The 19,622-nt window shown below is 44.5% G+C and overlaps 1 protein-coding gene across 1 annotated transcript in view; it reads left to right on the forward strand.

Moving 5' to 3' along the window:
* Positions 1 to 482: 482 nt before the first annotated feature.
* CAPRIN2 (caprin family member 2) overlaps positions 483 to 19,622 on the forward strand; it is a 40,617-nt gene continuing 21,477 nt past the window's right edge. The window contains exons 1-11 of the mRNA XM_015411411.1: positions 483 to 552; positions 2,312 to 2,568; positions 3,716 to 3,778; positions 8,272 to 8,358; positions 8,872 to 9,110; positions 10,056 to 10,138; positions 11,029 to 11,193; positions 11,565 to 11,608; positions 15,057 to 15,710; positions 16,678 to 16,719; positions 16,992 to 17,108. Of these exons, the coding sequence (XP_015266897.1) occupies positions 2,326 to 2,568; positions 3,716 to 3,778; positions 8,272 to 8,358; positions 8,872 to 9,110; positions 10,056 to 10,138; positions 11,029 to 11,193; positions 11,565 to 11,608; positions 15,057 to 15,710; positions 16,678 to 16,719; positions 16,992 to 17,108 (1,737 nt within the window). The 5' untranslated portion in view covers positions 483 to 552; positions 2,312 to 2,325. The remainder of the gene's footprint in view (positions 553 to 2,311; positions 2,569 to 3,715; positions 3,779 to 8,271; positions 8,359 to 8,871; positions 9,111 to 10,055; positions 10,139 to 11,028; positions 11,194 to 11,564; positions 11,609 to 15,056; positions 15,711 to 16,677; positions 16,720 to 16,991; positions 17,109 to 19,622) is intronic.

Consider the following 19,622-nt stretch of genomic DNA (forward strand, 5'->3'; position numbering starts at 1 on the left):
ATGCAGCCAATCACAACAAAGGAAACGAGGTTACCTTAGCACATAACTAAACTGCTTAGAAATAACTCAGAACATTACAACCTGAACCCCATTTTTTTAAAATGACCTTGCATGCGAAACATGTACTTGTCTGAGAGAAATAACAACAATAGCAACAAGAACAATAAGCTCCTTCCCGAGCTTCATTTGGAGGCTTCAAATACCTAATTCAAATTCCAAACCTCCAAACCCAACCAAAACCCAACAACAAGGCGACTCCGCCAGCCGCGCCCCCTGCTCCCCGCCTCAGCATCACCTACCACCCTCCCCCTTCCTCCACGCCTCCGTTAACGGTCCCCCGGGTCACGTGGGCGGGACAGAACGCCGGAGAAACGCCGGACCACGCGGTTGCCTGGAGAGGGATGGGCGGCGAAGTCCGGCAGCCGATTGGCGAGCCGGAGGGTGACCTTGCGTCGTGGCTCCGCCCTTTCCCCCCCTCTCCACAGGGGGTGGGAGGCTTTATAAACAGGGAGGCCGATTCTCCAGTGGGCTTGAGTTTGGTAGGCGGCTAAGGTGAGCGGTAGTCGCGTGGGAGCGCCGCGCAGGGAGGGAGAGGCCGGGCGCTTCTTGGCTCTAGTCCGTGGGAATGCGGTGGGAGCGCGGCGGCAGCGAGAGCGCTCCTGCTGCATGAAGGATGGCCGGGGATCCAATGCCCTTTCCTTGGAATTTGGGTGCTCCTTACGTCGGTTTTCTCTAAACTGCGGTGGGTGGAATTATGAACTCCCTCTTCTTTTGCAGTGATGATGCAAACTGTCCCTAGTAAGGGTTTGCCTAGCTTGAGGCAGCACTAATCCCACCTCTGGATGCTCTCTCAGCTGGAGCAAAAATGCTCAACCCTTCCTTCCGTTTGGAAATGAAATGCCTTGCTTCATCATTTACCGCTCCCTCTCTGACCTCCGGCCGCTTTCACCCTCAGTGAGAGGGCATGTTGAATATTGCAGGTGGGGGGCTTATTGGCTGAAGAGCCTGCCCCCTCTCATGGACTGGCAGTGGACTAAATTCTCTTCTATTTCAGGCTAGCAAAATGGATGCAAGTGCCTGGCACTGCTTCTGGAGGCACCCCTCTTTTTTTGGGGGGGGGGAGGCCCTGCTGATTGTGGTCCTGCCTCTACTGAGTGTGTGTGTGTTTTTAAAAAAGCTCTCTTTGGTCGCTTTTGGGAAAGATGCTTATAGATGTCGGGGTCAGCAGTATGTGATATCTGTCGGCTCTTTAGCTTTGCACATGCTTTGTAGTGATTTGAGGTTGGTGCTTAGCTGACTTGGAAGTGAGAGGGGCTTAAAGAAGTGGTGCACCATTAGAGTTAGTTCTTTAAGATTCCTTATTTTACTTTGTAAGGTCTTGGCTGCTGCCGGGCTGGTTGGGGATGCTTCAGAGTTAGGTAGAGTGGCCAATGCCAGGTGGGGGAATACCTGGAGAGGTTGGGGGTGGAGCCTGAGGAGGGTGGGTTTTAGGGAGCTGAGGAACCTCAGTGGGATATCTTGCCATAGAGTCCCCCCTCCAAAGCAGCCATTTTCTCCAGCGGAACTGATCTCTGTTGCCTGGAGAGCAGTTGTCACTCTGGGAGATCTCCAGGCCTCATCTGGAGGTTGGCAACTCTACAGCTAGGTGGTAAACCTAGTTTTTTGTTTCCTGCAATGTATCTTCTGGCGGCTGCGTGTGAAATGTCTTCCTCTCTCTGAAAGGCTGCTGTAGCTGCTATGTATTATGTGTGTGGGCCAATAGCTTAGTTCTAAAAACTCCTGGTTCTCTTTATATCTCCTGTTTTGTGATTGAATCCTGCTCAGCACTGTGTTCCATAAAAGAGCAGGCAGAAAGACTTTTGTTTTATTAGACCTTAGTACAGTATCCCTTTCCTTGTGTGTGAAAACAGCACTAAATATGTATGCTGTAGCTGCGGCAGTGCAGAGAGAGCTAAACAGTTTACTGGTTAAGTGGTTAAGACGCTGAATTGCAGGCTGTGGAAGGTCGGTAGTTCAGGAATTCGAGACCCGGGTGCCGCATGACGGAGTGAGCTCCCGTCTCTAGTTCCAGCTCCTGCCAACCTATTAGTTCGAAAGCAAGAAATTGCAATTAGATAAATAGGTACCACTTCAGTGGGAAGGTAACAGTGTTCCGTGCGCCTTGGTGTTTAGTCACGCCGGCCACATGACCACGGAAATGTCTTCAGACAGCGCTGGCTCTTCGGCTTTGAAACGAAGATGAGCACTGCAACCCTAGAGTCGGATTCGACTGGCTTTCGAGCAAGGGAACCTTTACCTTTTTACCTTGCAGCCTTTGCCGCTTCAATGGTGCAGCTTTCAGAGTCCCCGCTCCGCCGCCCTTCACCTTCTGAGGAAGGGGAGGAGAAGAGTATGAAGCCAGCCAAGCAGCAGGTGACCCAATGTTCTCCTGGCGATAACCAGTCTCCTCTGAGCCCCCTGCAGGCAACTTTGCATTCAGCTACTACGGCATCTCAGGCTTATGAGACCTACATTGAAAATGGGCTTATCTGCCTAAAACACAAGATCAGGAACATTGAAAAAAAGAAGGTACGTGTGTCCCTCTAAAACAGCAGAAGTGGTGCTTTAGGTTACCAGCAGACTTGATGAGTTAAGATAAGTTAATTGCTTCACATTCGCTTCTCCATTTTTCTTTAATCCCTTAATTTATACTCTTTATACACTTTCTTTCCTCTTGGCAATTTTATTTAACTCATTCTGTTGTCATAGATTGTAAGCTTCTGGAGGCAGGGACCTGTCAACTTTTTGCTAAAGAAATTCTGTAAAGAGCTGTGTGAATTGCTAAATGTCAGATACTTGCTAGCCTGTAAAAATCATTCCTATGATAACAAGCAGTTAGAAGTGATGAAACCTTTCTGATGCAACGTAGAATACAGTTTGCATGCATCAGTACAGAGTCTTCTACATTGTCTCCCCTCAGCTTGGCTTACAATTTTTGTATAATGTAAAGTGCAGCTCAAGCTAACCTGTGAATTTCCATGCAGCCTTACTGTCAGTGTAAAGAACTGTGCATGACTGTAAGTAGCTTCATGCTTGGTTAGCCGGTTTCATTTTAATTCTGCAGTCCGTGGCTTTGCAGTACAGCTGCAGTAGTTACCACAACTAGGAAGCTTAGCTCTTCGCTGGGAAGCTACCCCTTGATGTGTCCCATAATGATGAATATACCAGTTTAAAATCTCCAGATTCTCAACAGTGGCTGTTGGCTTTGTGAATTTACTTTGGGAAGTTCTGCCATCAAGAAGCCATGTTCTTCTTGTGTAAGAAGATGCCTGGTCATATTGTCTTTGCTCTGCCCTGTATTTTTATGCAACTTGAGCATGGTCTTGTAACAGTGCTTGCAGTCCTGAAAATAATACTCTTTAGCTCTTACTTTGAGCTAAATTCTAAAATATTATATGTGCCTGTTTAAACGAGGCTTGGCACTTTCTCCTGACGGCTCAACTTCAGATTACTAGATTTAATAAACTTAAGTGCTTTTTCCTTCCATTAAAAATGAGCGCTGGGGGAGCCACATAGCAACAGTTGTGGTTGTTATTACTTGTCTTTGTGTAACTTAAGCTCGATCTGTGCCTGGAATGTTCTCTTCTGTAACCTGAAATCCCTTCCCCTGCACTTGTAAGAAAAGGCTGTTCTTGCATGAAGCCTAACCCTGTACTGGTTTAATGTGTGTTCTCAGCTCAAACTAGAAGACTATAAAGAGCGCCTGAAAAGGGGGGAGTCCCTCAATCAGGATCAGCTGGTAAGTTTTTTGAGTGTGTTCTTGTACCAGTTCTTCGTTGACAGTCTTTATATTTGTATCTGCCATTTCTCAGAGGAGTTCAGTGGCACAGTTGACCTTTTAAATTATGGTGTCTGGCCTCGTTTTGGGACTGAAACTACATGGGGCAGCCTGCAGGGGGGGGGGAAGCGTGACCACATACATGGTTTTAATACCATCCACCCTGTTATCCCTTTATGCTGATTGGCCAGGGTAGTGCTTGGGACACAGTGGTTTCAGCCCTGTGAGACAGCGGTTCCAGAAGGTGGTGCTGGGAGACTACTAGTCCACTTTGGCTTATGGAGGGGGGGAGGGGCTCAGAGCTCCATCTTAGCCCTGTAGTTTTCAACATCTAGTCATCCAGAGGTTTGGGGTACAGTGTTGTCAGTGTGTTGATGGTACGGAACTCCTGTCTTCCATTCCATCTAAATCCAGGGGGGAGTGGAGGCTATAAATTGGTGTCTGGCTTGCAGCTTGAAGGTACTTCTGAATCCGTCCCTGCTGCTTGAGAAGTGGGTGGCAGATACAGTTAAGAGCATATGCTTATAGGCTGTTCTGTTGGCTGGGATCATTCCTTCAATAGGTGGATTTGGCCTTGGTTTTGGATACCTGGGTTGGACTATAGTGACATGTGGGATGTTAGGCTTCTTTTGGAGAATGCAGCAGTACACCAGACCCCCTCCCTGTTTTACATTAACATACTGGCTATCTAATTTGGAGTCCAGTGGGGCACCTTTAAGACCAGCAAAGGTTTATTCAAGGTATGAGCTTTCGTGTGCATGCCCACTTTGTTTCTGAGCCCATTTCAAAGTGCTGCTCTTGACCTTTGAAGCACTAAATAGCCATCTGATTGCATCCCTATTTGGATATCTGTCGCTTGAGATCAATTGATACCAGCCTACTATGCATGCCCGCCTTAGTGAAGGGAGATTGGTGGGTATGCAGAAGAGGGCTGTTTCAGCTGTGGCCTTCCAGGCTTTGGAACTCTTTGTGCTGGGAGGTCTGATCAGCCCCTTTACTGTCGGCCTTCTGGGAGTCCATTTCCAAAGAGTCTTGAAGGGGCAGAAACCAGTGTGCCTGTATCGATTGGGCTCATCTTACGTTCTTGCTTTTTCTTGTTTATTATTTTGTAGTGCTGATTTTTAAAAAACCTCTGTTTTATTAGGTGATAAACAGCTCAACCCCAAGCAGAGTTACACCCTTCTAAGCCCATTGGTGTCACTGAATTTAAAACGGGGTAACTTTTGCTTAGGATTGCACTGTTATTTGAAGGGTTTTGAAATTTTTAGCAGCTGCTGCATGTTCAGTGTTGAGCTTTTAATATTGTCAGCTGCCTTAAATACTTTTCATAAGAGGGTGCAATACAAGTGCCTGAGATAAAAGAGGGTTCCTGTGTACTAGTCCCATCCCGGAGGCCAAGTGAAGATGAGGGGCTATATCACCTGTGTCCAAGCAGTTGACTAATCCAAGCAGTTGACTAGTCCAAGCAGTTGACTAGGCCAAGCTTGAATTCCCGTCCCGGAGGCCAAGTGAAGACGAGGGGCTACATCACCTGTGTCCAAGCAGTTGACTAGGCCAAGCTTGAACGGAAAGGCAGATATACAGAAAACCTCTGGGAAGGTCTAATTTGTTCTGAATTTGCACCTGCTAAATAAGGTTGTGAAAAATACCTAGCAAGCTAACTTGGTCATATAAGCAGACCTGGAGGGAGCCTTCTGTGTTATAAATTTAAGAGGGTCCCTGTGGTTGCTGTTAGCAAAGAACCGAACCCCCCAAAAAGGAGTTTTGTAATACCTTAAATGACTAATAAATGTATCGAAGCATAAGTTTTCATAGACTGCATGTATGTAAGGGCTTACCTTGCACAGGACTTACTTTGTAAATCAGGGAGGTTTTCATTCCCACCCTCCATGTTTCAGGGACTTCTTGCCTTGCAGTCTCACTCAGGTCCCGTCTTCATGAATCTCCCCTCATCTTTTAATCCTCCGTGTGTAAACAATGAAAAGCAGGCTGCAGGATTGTGCTTCCTGTGTGACATGAGTTCCTGCAGTCAGAAACTGTTGATGAATTAGAATGTGAAGGTGGTTTTAGCAGTGAACATTGAAGCCAGGTTTAGTGTTGATTAATTAACAGCTGTGTAAGGTGGGGGGAAGGGTGTGATAGGTTAGGGTTGGGAGCATGCACTACTGTAACTCCATCTCTAACCATAGTGCGTTATGTATTCCCTGACTTTAGTTATGGTTTTTCCACATTGTTCAAGAGAGGGTTTTGTTGTGGTGCACTGCTTTACCATATGTTTCACGCAGTGTGGCCTAGCTGGTACTGTGGCCTCCTGGAATTATCAAGTAAGTTAATTAGCATTTTAGTGAGGATGGTGAGAATGGTAACTATGATGTATCTTACTTCATCCTGACTCAGGCTTTTAGCTCTTACGGGGCTTGGCTGGAAGTAGTATTTCAGTTCTGGTAATATTCATGTTGAGATCACACTTGATTGTCCCATTTCTGTACTGAATTGCTTGTGATTGTATAAAAATGCCTTTAAGACAGCTGGAAAGCGACTTCTTTGGCAAGTAATATGTGCTAATGGCAGGCTTGAGTCAATGTGCTTATTAACAAAATATACAATCTTATGTGCGGTAATGGCCATGGACCTGTTGGTATAGTATCCCATGCTCTGTTGATCCGGAAAGGTTTCCCCTTGATCGGTAGGCTTTGCTTGTCCCGCCTGTTTAATTGTATGATCTATACTGGCACAGCAGGGTCTACATACTCTATAGCCAAGGCAGCAAAGTACTCGTGAGCACTTCAGAATTAAAATTCCAAGGTCCAAGAGCAAACTTAAAGTTAAATCATGCCTGGCTGAGTAATTCCAGTGGAGACAAGCAGTATATACTGCTTGTGACATGAGCTAAAGTAACTGTGCTTGAAGTGTGATTTGAAAGCAGTTTTCCCAACGTGAATAGATGTTGCTGTGGTCATAGCACATCAGAAGAGTCCAGCTGGTTCAGACCAGTGGCCAACCGGTGGTTCTCACCCAGTGGCCAACCAGTTCCTCTGGAGGGCCAACAACAGGGCATAGAGGTTGAGACCTTTCCCTTATTTTGCCTCCTGGTTCTGGGATTCAGAGGATTAGTGCCTCTAAATGTGGAAGTTCCCCTCAGTCACCATGGCTAGTAGCCATTGACAGACTTACCCTCTATGAATCTGTCTAATCCTCTTTTAAAGCTGTTTATTTCTGTGGCCATCGCTACATCCTCTGACAGCAAATTTCACATTTAATCACTCTCTGTAAAGTACTATTTCCTTTTGTCTGTCCTGAACCTACTGCCCATCAGCTTCATTAGACGCTCTTGAGTTCTGGTATTTTGGGAGCATGCATAACTTTATAAATGTCTATCATGTTCCCCCTTAGTCATCTCTTTTCTAAACTGAAAAGTCCCGGACTTTTCAGCCTTTCCTCATAGGGAAGGTGCTTATTACAAGCTTAACATTTGAATCTGTCAAGGTGTCTACTGTAGTAGTCTGCCTTATAGGTGTAGCTTTGGCTGGTCCATTTTCCATGTTGCACTGCTAAATTGTGACATGCCTGTTCATCAAAAGGATGCAGAAATATTTTGTAAATCATATTTGCCCGAGGACTTTAAACTAGGAATTTGCTTGCTGAGGTGAGCCTTCCAGGCAGGATAGGATGTTATTATTCCAGCTTTAGATGACAGTCTCTGGTATGGCCGTACTTATGCTTGTTCTGTTGGATACAACTTAAGGTGGGCTACATAAGTCATATCCTGCTTGAGATGTCTGGGGAGCAAAGGTTAGAGGAACAAGCTATGTAAAGCAAATGGTCCCCCAAATCTTGCATCACCGCTCAACGCAAGGTATGCACAGATTAACTAAGCTTGGGAGTGTGTGCGGGTGGGTACACTGCCATCTGTTTCTTCCCCAAACAGCATAATAAGCAGAGAGCATCACATCAGACATGGATGGGCTATTCCCTTTTATTCTATAATTGTGTAGGTAGGGATGCTACAGTAAGTTTCTTATAGCTTTCTGATTTGTATATAGGAACATTCCATCTGTCCATTATTTTCTCCTGGGACAGAGCCTGCATGTGCCTTCTCACAGTTCTGTTGTTCAGTTGTAAACTTCACAGTGCTAACTGATTGTATCCCTATGTAAGTGGCAACTCAATCAATAGCTGTTCTTGGCTTTTAGCATCTTATTATCAGAAATTGGAAGTAAATTAAAATGTTATGAGGAACTTGTTGTGTAACTACTTGGCTTTTCCATTCACTTACCCTCCCCTTAAATTTTGCCGAACAGCCTACTGGATGTAGTTTGGGTGTTGAAATCAATATATGTAAGCAAGCCTTACTCTAATGGCACTAAGAATACGTCAGATTTCTTTAGCCTTGTGAGATGGTGAGTAAAGAAGTCTTACCCTAATCCAATATTAAAACCTTGGTCTGTTTACAGGAAGCAGTTGAAAAATATGACGAAGTGATCCATAACTTAGAGTTTGCTAAAGAACTTCAGAAGACATTTTCTGGGCTCAGTCAAGATGTAAGTAAACTTCATTGTTGGTCCTGAAATAGCCACGGTGTATGTGAACGGGAACACGATGGAGAGGCTACCTTGCTATTGCCAGGATAATCCCTAAAACAAGAATGTCTCGACTTCTCAGGCATGTGGGTAGTGAAGCTAGTTTTGGACTTGCTCATCTCGATTAGATGTCCTCTTCTGTTTAAAGTGCTAGAGCTCCTGGTGTGGAATTGCTTTCCTTCTCTCTCATGTATGCTGGAGCCCACACCTCTTTCCTCCTCTCTTGGTGCGATCTACCCTGATATGATCTACTTGCCAAATGGTTGTCAGCTCTTAAAACTGCATGAGTAGCTGATCATAAAGAAGAGTATAGCTCTAAAGAGTTGAGAAATACTTTATAGTTCACCTTCGTATTAGATGACATATTCTTTGAAATTACAGTGTGTCTCTTACTGCTTTTCCCACTTTGTCAGTAGATCAAATGTATGTCATGAACTTGACTATCTCAGGCAACTTATTCTTGTACTGCTGCAGCTGCTGAAAGCACAGAGGAAGGCTCAGAGAAGGGAGAATATAATGAAGCTTGAAGCAGAGAAGAAGAAGCTCCGCACGGTGCTGCAGGTCCAGTATGTGCTGCAGAATTTCACCCAAGAACATGTGCAGAAAGACTTCAAAGCTGGCTTGAACAGTGCAATATGCTTGCCTTCTAAAGAACTAGACTACCTCATTAAGTTTGCAAAACTGACATGTCCAGGAAGAAGCGAGACCCTTAGGTAAGTCAGAGTAGCTTTGGCTGAACTTTGAAGGAGACACGTTCTAGTATTTAGCTGTATGGTGGGTGACGAGGGGTTTCAGAAGACTGTGAGTTACTCTGCCAGCTTCAGGCTTGGTGGTGGGATCTTTTGGACGAGAGGTCCTTGGTGTTGGGGCATCCTCTTCACTCCATGCAGCTGCTGGTTTCTTGCCAGAGCAGACAAGCGAGCTTCGACTTTATTACTCACTTGTGGACTGAGCAAGCACCAGAAGTGAGGATACGCAGGGTCAGTCTGTCTACTTATGCTGTCTCCTTTGAGACAGCAGGACAAGGAGGAGCTGCCCACTCCCCCCCCCCCTTGGTGATTTAAGATAAACAAGCCTGCTTGGAGCTCTGAACAGTACAAATATTATCATAAAATGCTGCCAAATTAGTAGAATTTGTTAGAACAATAAACCTGCATCAATATGCTTAACTAATGTTCACAGGAACATTAGCCTGTCTTTCCTTCTTTCTGAAAATAATTGCCTGTTGAAAACATTCCTCTGAGAACAATTTTTAGCAGTTCGTGTACTGTGAAGCATGTCTGTCTACTTTGGATTTGGTTTTGCAGATATGCATATTTTATAGTTACCGGCAGTCTGACCCATTACACTTCAAGTTAAACACACCTGCTTTTCAGGTTCGCCATGAAGTAAAGGCTAATGTTGTGATAGAGTTACACCTAATAAGGTGGATCTAATTAGCTTACAAAAACCTAAAAATGGAGTTGGCATACATGCCTGAAATGTAAGTAAATACAGGATGGTACTACTCATTGGTGGAGTGATTCTGGACAATTTTTACAAGGAAAAATGATGCTGATGGTACTTTGCCATTGCTGTAACATTGGATCAGCTGTCTAAAGTGTGTTCTTGACCTGGAATGGAGTCTGTTTCAAAAGGCACTGTTTTTGGCTTTTAAGTGTTGAAGACCAAATGGAACAATCATCACTCTACTTCTGGGACCTACTGGAAGGCAATGAAAAAGTAGTGGTTGGGACAACTTGTAAGTATCTGTCTGTATAAAAGAAACCTTCATATTTTCTATGGATTTGCCATTTTGGTATCAGACATCATACTGCTCGAAGTAAAAAAGTGTGACTTTTTCAGGGCATTCTTAACACAGCTACTTCAACTCTTTAATGCCCTTCATATTGTCTTGTCTTCACATTTATAGTTTGTGGTTTCTAGTCAAAACATGCGAACTATTCTTCTCTTGAATCTCTTAGAAAATAGTGTTTGCTTAAATTTTAAACATATTGGGTGGCCTTTCCAAAATGCCCTGTACCAACACAGAAGACATCAGTTTGTTAGCTGTTACTTTTTTTTAGAACTTTTCAAAGGAATTGTCTAAGTAGGTCTCAGTTATCAAAATTCAGTACATAATGCTGCTCATGGGTTCTGTACATAATTGGGTGGCCTTTCCAAAATGCCCTATGCCAACACAGAAGACATATCAGTTTGTTAGCTGCTACTTTTTAAAGAACTTTTCAAAGGAATTGTCTAAGTAGCTCTCAGTTATCAGAATTCAATACATAATGCTGCTCATGGGTTCTGTACATCAAGGAAAACAAGTCATGAATTCTGCTCTGAAGCTTGGTTTAAAAGATGAGATGAGGAAGGTTAGCTTGCTGGAACAAGAAAGGTGACTTTGACGGGTGTTTCCATCCTTTTGGGGTCGCTCTGATCCTTCCTGGCTTGGGTTAAGGTGGTATAACTCCCAAGTGGACCTGGCAACTCTGTTCTACTTCCTGCCACTCCTACTAGAGGGCAGCTGGAGTGTTCCTGATTGGGTGGGAAGGCATCGGCTATGATTGCTTTAGTTGCCATTTGGACAAAACTTTTAAACTCTCCTTAACCACTGATGATACTTAACATTCAGTCCCTTTTCTTCAGATAAGCACCTAAAGGATCTGTTATCTAAGCTGCTAGATTCTGGTTATTTTGAAAACGTCCCTGCTCCTTGTAATGTACCGGAAAAAGAAGAACTGAAAGAAGAAATGCCTAGAAGACCTGAAAGAACAAGACAGCCATCAAAACCAGAGTCTGTCAAAGAACCAGGTAACCTAAATTCTACTGTTAAGTGAACAGTAGCTGATTAGAGTATTCACATGCCTCTCACTAGTAGTATCTTGCAGCTTTCCCCCACTAAACCACTACTAGTCTTGAACAAAAGTCAGACATTTTTTGTTAAAAATCTTGGTCCTAGGCCAAAAGGTTAGAGGTGCATGGCTTCTTATTGTACTGATAAGCATTTAAAGGTTGGAAAGGCCAGGTCACCTGGATGAAACCGAACTCTGTAGTGTGTTTTATTTGTGAATGTTTAGATCTGGTCTAGTACTACTGTTGGGAATACTTACTTTTTCAAGAGTTTATGGCATGTCTCAGCTTTGTGTATGCTTCAATTGAAACTACTGTATTATTTTTCTTAGAACTTCAAATGGATTGTGCTCAGCCTGAGATACAGTCTCAAGAGGTAAGTTACTAAAGGACTTGGTTCGATAGATGGAAAGTAAGTAGTGTTAACTAGTGCAGCTGGTCACCTTGCTGTAGTGATCCAGAAATTATAGATGTTGCAGTAGTATAAGATCCCCCTCCCCCAGGAAAGTTAATTACTACAGCAAAGGCAATTAATAAATGTGACTTCAAGTATTTATGACTTTCAGAGAGGGTGCTTTCTTCTTGGCTTCGAAGAAAATATAGGTTTCAGGCACTCAGTCTTTGCAGATGTGATCATGTTCAGTGTTTCCTTGGAAGCAATTATTCCTTGTCAAACCATACGAGGTACCTAAGAAGTGAAAAGGCTATAAGGAAGTAAGAATGAAACTATAGCAAATCCATACATATAAAACTACAGGTTCTGTAGATCTGACACACTACACTGGTGAATGGCAAAGGGACAGCTAGATTAACTTCGTATATCACTGCACAGCTAGATTCCATATATCACTGGGAACAGACTGAATGCATGTTCTGAGTGTGAGTGTTCTTGTAATGTGTGTGAAAGTGAGTGTCATAAATGTAAAAAGAGGCAGAGGTCATTTCGGGGGGGATCACGGGGGATCGCAGTTCCCCCGGGTGAGGTATGGGGGGCGGGGCACATGATGAAGCCCCGCCCCCTGCTTCCGGCCGCCCCGCTTCCGGCCCTCATTCAGCCAGGAAGAGGCAGGAGAAGAGGGAGGGTAAGTTGCTTCCTCCTTGCCTCTCCCCACCCCTGCCTGCCTGCCTGGGGACAGGGAGGGCCTTCGCGGGGCTTCCTTGTACTCCTTGCGGCCTTGCACTTCCTTGCGCCCGGGACCTTGGGTGTGGGGTGTGTGGCTTTATGACACACTTCCAGTGATGTCAAGGGGTGTGGCCTTATGACACACTTCCGGTGATGTCAGGGGGTGTGGCATATGCTAATGAGTTATGCTAATGAGTTCCCCTAGCTCTTTTTCTACAAAACGACCCCTGAAAAGAGGTGTACTCAGGGCCTTTCACTGTAGCAAGGGAAAATATAAATTTCTGAAACCATGGAAGACTTTCCTAGTTTTGGTGGAGAAAATGAAACTTATGCATTGCTTGTGAAAACCTGAGGTTGATTTACTACATAATATATTTAATGCTATGTGTAACTTGATGCATAAAAGCTGATTGGTTTACATGAAACTTAAAGGTATATCTTGTACGACACTGTTAAGTGCAGCAGCTTGCAAGTTCTGCTTCCTGAGGCATATAAGCATATCTTAATCTTTACTTTTTACTTTCTACTTTCAGTTTATTCCTAGTTTTCTAACTCGCTATTAGGATTGTAATGAACAAGAAAGTCTTTATTATCTGGGCTAAACAATGTGTGGACTCCAGCATTGTCATACAGAAATAAAGACTTCTGTAAAACTTGGAAAATCTCTCTAACACTGAATACCTGAAAGTAATACTGCTGCTTATGTGGCATCTAACTGTTGAATACTATGTCACATAGCAAATGATAGTGTCCTGCAGTATTAGATGGTGGGGGATATAAAAATACATATTTCCTTAAACTCTAGCATAACTTTCTCTGATTAGAATGTCTCTGGAAGATCACAGATTCATATTCTATTTTTTTTCCCGTTGAGCATCATGGATTTCAGAACATAAAAGTCTGTGAATCTGGAAAAAGCCCAGTATGCATATATAAGAGCGATGCAGAAGGTGGTGGGATCAGAGTCAAAGCAACTTAATGAGGTGGGATGATGGCCTTGAGTGTGATAAAGACTAAGCACTCTGCCTCTGCTCTAGTTTACGGCCTCCTAAGGCTGCTTTGGATGCATAAAATCCCTGAATGCTGGAAACATCTTCGTTTGGCTTGCTCCTCTCTCCTCGTTAGTCTAATGGAGAGGTGTGTGCTGGACAGTTGCTTCTCTTGCAAGTCTGTGAAGAAAAGAGGAAGCCTCCCTACAGCCACCTACCTGCCACTCAAATACATAGACCAGATCCTTAGTGTGAGGTCCTCTGGCGTAACTCCCACTGGCTTTTTAAAGGCAAAACCTGGATCAGGCATATGCCACGGGAGTGGTGTAACCTCCCCTCAGGGCTGGTTCAGTGGTTCTAGTGCCCGCCCACCTCCTTCCTTGTCAGCTGCAGACCACCTTCTAGCCTGTGTGACCTCCCGCACTGCCCGCCCATCTATCCTTTACTTGCATCAGACACATGCCCTTGCATGGCAGCGATGGGTAGGGCATGTGGCTGAGAGCGGCACTGCCATGGACCTTTATCTACTGGTGCTGGGCAGGATGTGCAGCTAGGAGTGTGGGCAGTGGGAAGGTTTGCAAGCAGGTGAGTAAGGCAAGGGGCATGCTAGTTGGTGGCAGAAGTGGTAGGCCCTGCTAAAAGCCCTGGGGTCCCAGCAGCTGTCCCATTGCAGGATACGCTGGCCCTGGCCCTGGTTCCCACTGTGCTGTGCTTGTGGCTTCAGTCCTCTACCCTGGAACTCCAGGGTGAACTGGTAGGCAGGAAGAAGGTGAACTAGCCATTTCATTTGCCTGGTTATCTTTGCAAATGCAAGGTGGAGAATGTGTTTTGTTGTGTTCATTCCTTGGTGGTTAGGCTTCAGTAGTATTTATCTACTTGCTGCTTAGCTCAGTCATGCCTGCCATTTGTGGCTAAAGAATAGGAATTGGCAGTGTTCAAAGCATTTATACTCACCCACTGTCCACTGGACAAAGCAGAGTGTGGTAATGTGTTAGAAATCAAAATGTATGTTCTGTGTTGCTGTCCAAATAGACTCCACAGCAGCCAGCAACCTTAAATATGCTGGGGAACAGGGAAGAGCCTTTTCTGATTGATAAAAGGGCAGAGCAGAGTGATGCTAAAGCTTGCATAGTGCCTCTGTTTCCTGATTTGGAGGGGCCGTGGCTCAGTGGTAGAACATTTACTTGGCATACAGAAGGGCCCAGGTTCGATCCCTGGCATCTCCAGTCGAAAGGATGAGGTGATGTGAGAGACCTCTGCCTGAGACTTTGGAGAGTCGCTGCCAGTCTGAGTAGAAAGTACCAACTTTGAGAGGCTGATGGTCTGATTCAGTATAAAGCAGTCTTATATGTCCACGTGCTTAGTAAACTCTCGTCAGCTGTGGCCAGGTAATGCTGCTGCTCCTATTGCTGCCAGCCCAGCCAGCGACAGTAAGTGTGATCTAAACTAGGGCTAGGCTGCAAAAATACGACAGTAGAAGGCAGGTAGTTGTAAATTTGCAAGCGCATGATTCAAGGAGCAAAGCTGTATTTTTGAAGTGCAACATTTCATGGCTACACTTGCATGACTCTTTATTGATAGGTTGCACTTGGCTTCCCAGGGAACTGCCAAGACTGAACACTTCTTTAGCTGGCATGACTGCACATTTATCTCAGATTGTACTAAAGTGGGGGTTTTGCTTGTGAGCAATTAAGTTTCTTTGGTCTGTATAGTTTCTCAATAGACGCTACTTGCCTGAAGCGGAGTACTCTTCCAAGAAGCCTGAAGAACCAAAACCCTGGGAAATGGAACACAGTAAAAAGAAAGACCCTCCCAGGACCTGGGAAACGCTTGTTGACATGGAAGAACAGGAGCAGAAGAAGCAGAAACAAGAATCTCTGAAGCCTCTGGAGTCCCTGAGGCAGCAGGCGAAGAAGCAAGAACTTTCAAGACCTTGGGAAGTTAAAGAGGAAGATCACAAGCAAGAGGTTCCAAAGCCTTGGGTAGCACGGGTTAGGGATCAGCAAGACCCTCCAAAGCACTGGGTGAGCAAAGTTAAAGAGGAGCCAGAGCAAAAGCAGGAGCTGACAAAAACTTGGGTTGGTCAGACAAGGGAGGAAACTGCACCGAAGCCGGAGCCTGTGAAGCCTTGGGGTGCGTGCATTAGAGAAGAGGTGGAGCCAAAGAGACAGAACCCTGGAAAACCCTGGGTAGCACACATTGGGGAGGAGATGGAACCCAAGACACAGTCTTCGAAGACTTGGGTCACCCCTGAGGGACCCCAGCGATCACAGCCTTTACAGACTCCTCCAAAGAGCTGGGCAGCCGCCAGTCTTGTGCCAAAGGAGCGGTTTGGGCCAAAAAAGCCTGATTTGGAGCCCAAAGAAGTGAGTGGGTATAAGCAGTAGTATTTTTATGAAAACCTGCAGTGCTAGAGCAGCCTACGTACACAGGCAATTCTCCCAGTTTTTATTGATTTATTTTAAGCATATTATGCTGCTTTTCCTCCCCAAAGGCATGACTCATCCAGCATTGAACAATGGGAGACAGTGAAGGCATTATCAAGGGGGAGATGGGCATCCACTATCAGACTGAAAATAAGGTTGCAAAGTTAACTGATCAGCTCTGGTTCTGCACTAATAAACCCCAGGACTTCCAGCTTATAAGGGTATATAAACGGCTGCCAGTTATCAGAACTTTGTTCAGGGTCTTTTTTTAACAACACCGTATTTGGAGGGTGGGTGAGCAGAGTTCAGTGTCACTGGTTAGTCTGAGACAATGACAACTAGATTTTGAAAACCAAATTGGGGGACCTCCAGTTGGCAGGTATTTCCCCCCAATCCAGCCAGGTACCGCAGTAGGCAAACTATTACGTACTTAGAGTGAAGACGAGAGATGGGAAAACAGAGAGGAGCTAGACTGCTATAATACGGAGGTGCTTGAGAAGTCATGGAGGGAGGGTAGCCACCTCTTAACTAAGGTCTTCCAGTCCTGACTTCACTGATGGAAAATACTCAGTTGCTTAGAATGCACCTTCAAATTTGGGGCAGTTCTAGTTTTTGTATATGAGATCTTTTTTTTTTTTGCTGTTTAACGTCCTATGATTCATCAAGCAAACTTCACCAATAATGGTTGGGTCTGAGTCCCAAGCATTACATTGAGTTTATTCCCCCCCCCCCCCCGGAAGCTAGTGTTGCTCATACCTCAGCCGAATGCCTCTCCACAGCATCTAGGACTGGGTAGACAAGCTGCAGATGTAGCAACATGCAGTGGCAGAGGTTGGATCTCTTGGTATGCCTAGTCTCTACATGTAATCTGGTAAAGTATTCCTTTTCCCTCCAATATTTCCCTTAGAGACGAGAACGCAAACAGAAGCCTGAATGCGACATGAACCAAGTGGGTAAAGTAAAATATCACTGGGTGGTGACGAAGTCATCCAAAGTAAGCAAAATGGGTGGCACTTCTGCAGCTCTCCACTGGTATATTTGCCTAAAAAGTAGCACAATTTTTCCACTGGTGACGGGCCTTATCTAGCCAGTAAGGAATGTCTGGGCGTTTTTCACTCCAGAATACGAATACCTGCATTAGCCCTGGCACTTTGGGTGAATTTTGGCTTCCCAGGCTCACTGGAGTCATGTTCTAATGAATGGAATTCTTGTTTTATGTAGGATGGAAAAACAGATGGATTAAGTGGACAAGGCATTGATGCTGTAAGGAAAAAAGAGAGCCTTCAGTCAGTTGGGGAATCCTGTAAACTACCTAGGAGCTTTCCGAGCATCATGCAGGTGTGCTAGTCAGGTTATACTGAAGCAATCAGTAAATGTTTTAGAACATTTAATCTGAATCGAAGCTGCTGGAATAGTTTCTGTATTCTCCTTGAGACCCCCCCCCCCTTCAGAGAGGGCAAACAGCGTCACAAAACAGAGTGTGAGCTTCAGCTGCCTTTTGAAGGCTGTGATATTGTGGTAACGATAACCTAGGCATTGATTTCAAAATTCATTTCCTTTTGTTTGCTGGTGGTTTGAACTATGTTTAAGCTGCTGCCTTCCTCAAGTTGCATGGGTGACCTAAGTATCCAGTTGAAAAAACCCTATAGAGAAATATTGTATACTCTGGTCATTTTAAACTACTTTATGGTACTGGAGAAAGTATTTTGATCCTTAGGGGATAGAAAGCAGAGTTGTGGAACAAGCAATATAGCAAACGCTGATGGTCAAAAATGTTAATTTTAAAACATTTGCTGCAATTTGAATGACCTGTCATGCCAGACTTGTCATGCTTTGAAGGGCTGGGTGACTTGTGCATATGCTTAGAAGTCAGTCCCCTACTAATAGAGGGGCTGTGGCTCAGTGGCTGGACATCTGTTTTGCACACAGAACGGTCCAGGCTTAATCACCAGCATCTCCAATTGAAAGGATCAGGTAGTAGGTGACATGAAAGACATTCAAGAGTGACCCTGGAGAGATGGTGCCAGTCATAGTCAGTTGTCTGACTGCATAAAGTAGGCTCATATGTAATCAGTATCTTGCAATTGAATTATGTCTGTCCCAATCTTATATTTCCATAGAAATCTTAATTGCTCTTGTATGTAGGTTGCAGTAGATGGACTTTGAGCTTAAGGGGAGGTACTTAAAGTTTTAAAGCAGGGGTGTCAAACATGCGGCCCGGGGGCCAGATCAGGACCCCAGAGGGCTTCTATCAGGCCTGCAGTGGAACTGGCTGTCTTGTGCTTCTTCTTTCAGTGCCGCTGCATCATTGTAGGTTTGCAGCTTACAGATGCACACCTGAACAGCATACTCAAGATTGCAACAGCACAGACATTTTGATACAATAATTCAGAGCAAGAGGTGTCACTGTTAAATAAACAAAATATTGCGAGAGTGCTAATGTTTTAGGCATGTTTTTATTTTAAGTTAAAAACCCTTTTATGTATGTGTCCTTTATAAACTTTATATCTCTGCTTACCGGCATTACATTTTATGACACACATGGCCCAGCCCAACAAGGTTTCATTTATGTCAGATCCGGCCCTCATAACAAATGAGTTTGACACTCCTGTTTTAAAGGGTGTCGGAACTACTTTTGCTCAGTGCAGGAATAAAGTACTACCCCAGAGTCATACTGACTCACAGCTTGAACAGAGCCCATCTATCTAGCTTCTTTGAAATTGTCAGGATCTGATGAGACAGTTGTTCAGTTGAGTTCCATGTAATTTCTAGATGATCTTTTGTCTAGGCATAACCTAATTTCGGCGGGGGTGGGGGATGAAGTCCTTCATAAAATCCTGGTAGCGGTTGTTCATGTGTGAACTGGTATTTTTTGTTCCTCTAACTGAACTATATCTGGTTGCAGTGATCTACATGACAGATCTTGGTACATTCATGCCTCTCTACAGCTCATCTGGAGCTGTCCACTTGATTATCAGTGTGTATTGTGAAGCAGTGGAATTGCATGAGGTTGCATGCTTCCTCTGTATGAACCAGAATGTCTCTTGCACATATTTGTTTGACCAATAGATGAACTTTAAAAATATTAATGCAGGTGTCTTTAATCAGTTGCAGTCAGCTAAATTAATGGCGAAAGGTATAATGTGTTATCTGACCCATTACATCCTGTATTTCTAGGCAATTATGTGTTTACTGTTAAACTTGTACTCCTGTTGTATCTGGGCTTTACTGAAAATCGTCAATGACTTTTTTTCTTGGCTAAATAGTAATGCAACTGTTGATCAGCTAAACATGAAACCAGGCCTGTATCTACAGGAGGCATACCGGGTCAGTGCCCCCTTAGAAATGTGCTGTGTCCCCATTTCTGAATTCCTAGCTTAAAAAAAAAAGAGCCTTGGAAAGGAATAAGGGAGGGAAAGCTACAAGAAGGCTGGAGTTCAGTCAGTTAATCCTTTATTAAGCAAATTCATTCTCATCTGCTCTGTTGCATCACCTTTTCTGTCTGGTATCTTTCTTTCTTTGTTTGGTCTAACATCTGCATCAACAACTGAGTACTAGGCAGAAAATTTGAAGTTCATGTTCTTAGTTTTTTGGGGTTGTTGCCTCTGTTTGAAGTGAACTTGCTTCTGGAAATAAGTGGGGCCGTAAAGGGTGAAAATGAGCAGAAAAATACCCAGTCTGACTTGGCCTGCCTTACATTAATTGCAAGCCAACTTGATTCAGCCTGCCTGTGTGAAAGAATGTGCCCCACCAAACTTGGAGAGCATGTAGAGGAGCATCTGGGTTAGGTCCTGTGAGTTTGGTGTCTCTAGCTTGCACAGGATCCGTTCTGTACACTCCTGAACCTGCGCC

This window comes from Gekko japonicus, unplaced genomic scaffold (genome assembly GCF_001447785.1).
Source record: "Gekko japonicus isolate JY-2015 unplaced genomic scaffold, Gekko_japonicus_V1.1 scaffold3249, whole genome shotgun sequence".
Lineage (NCBI taxonomy): Eukaryota > Metazoa > Chordata > Lepidosauria > Squamata > Gekkonidae > Gekko > Gekko japonicus.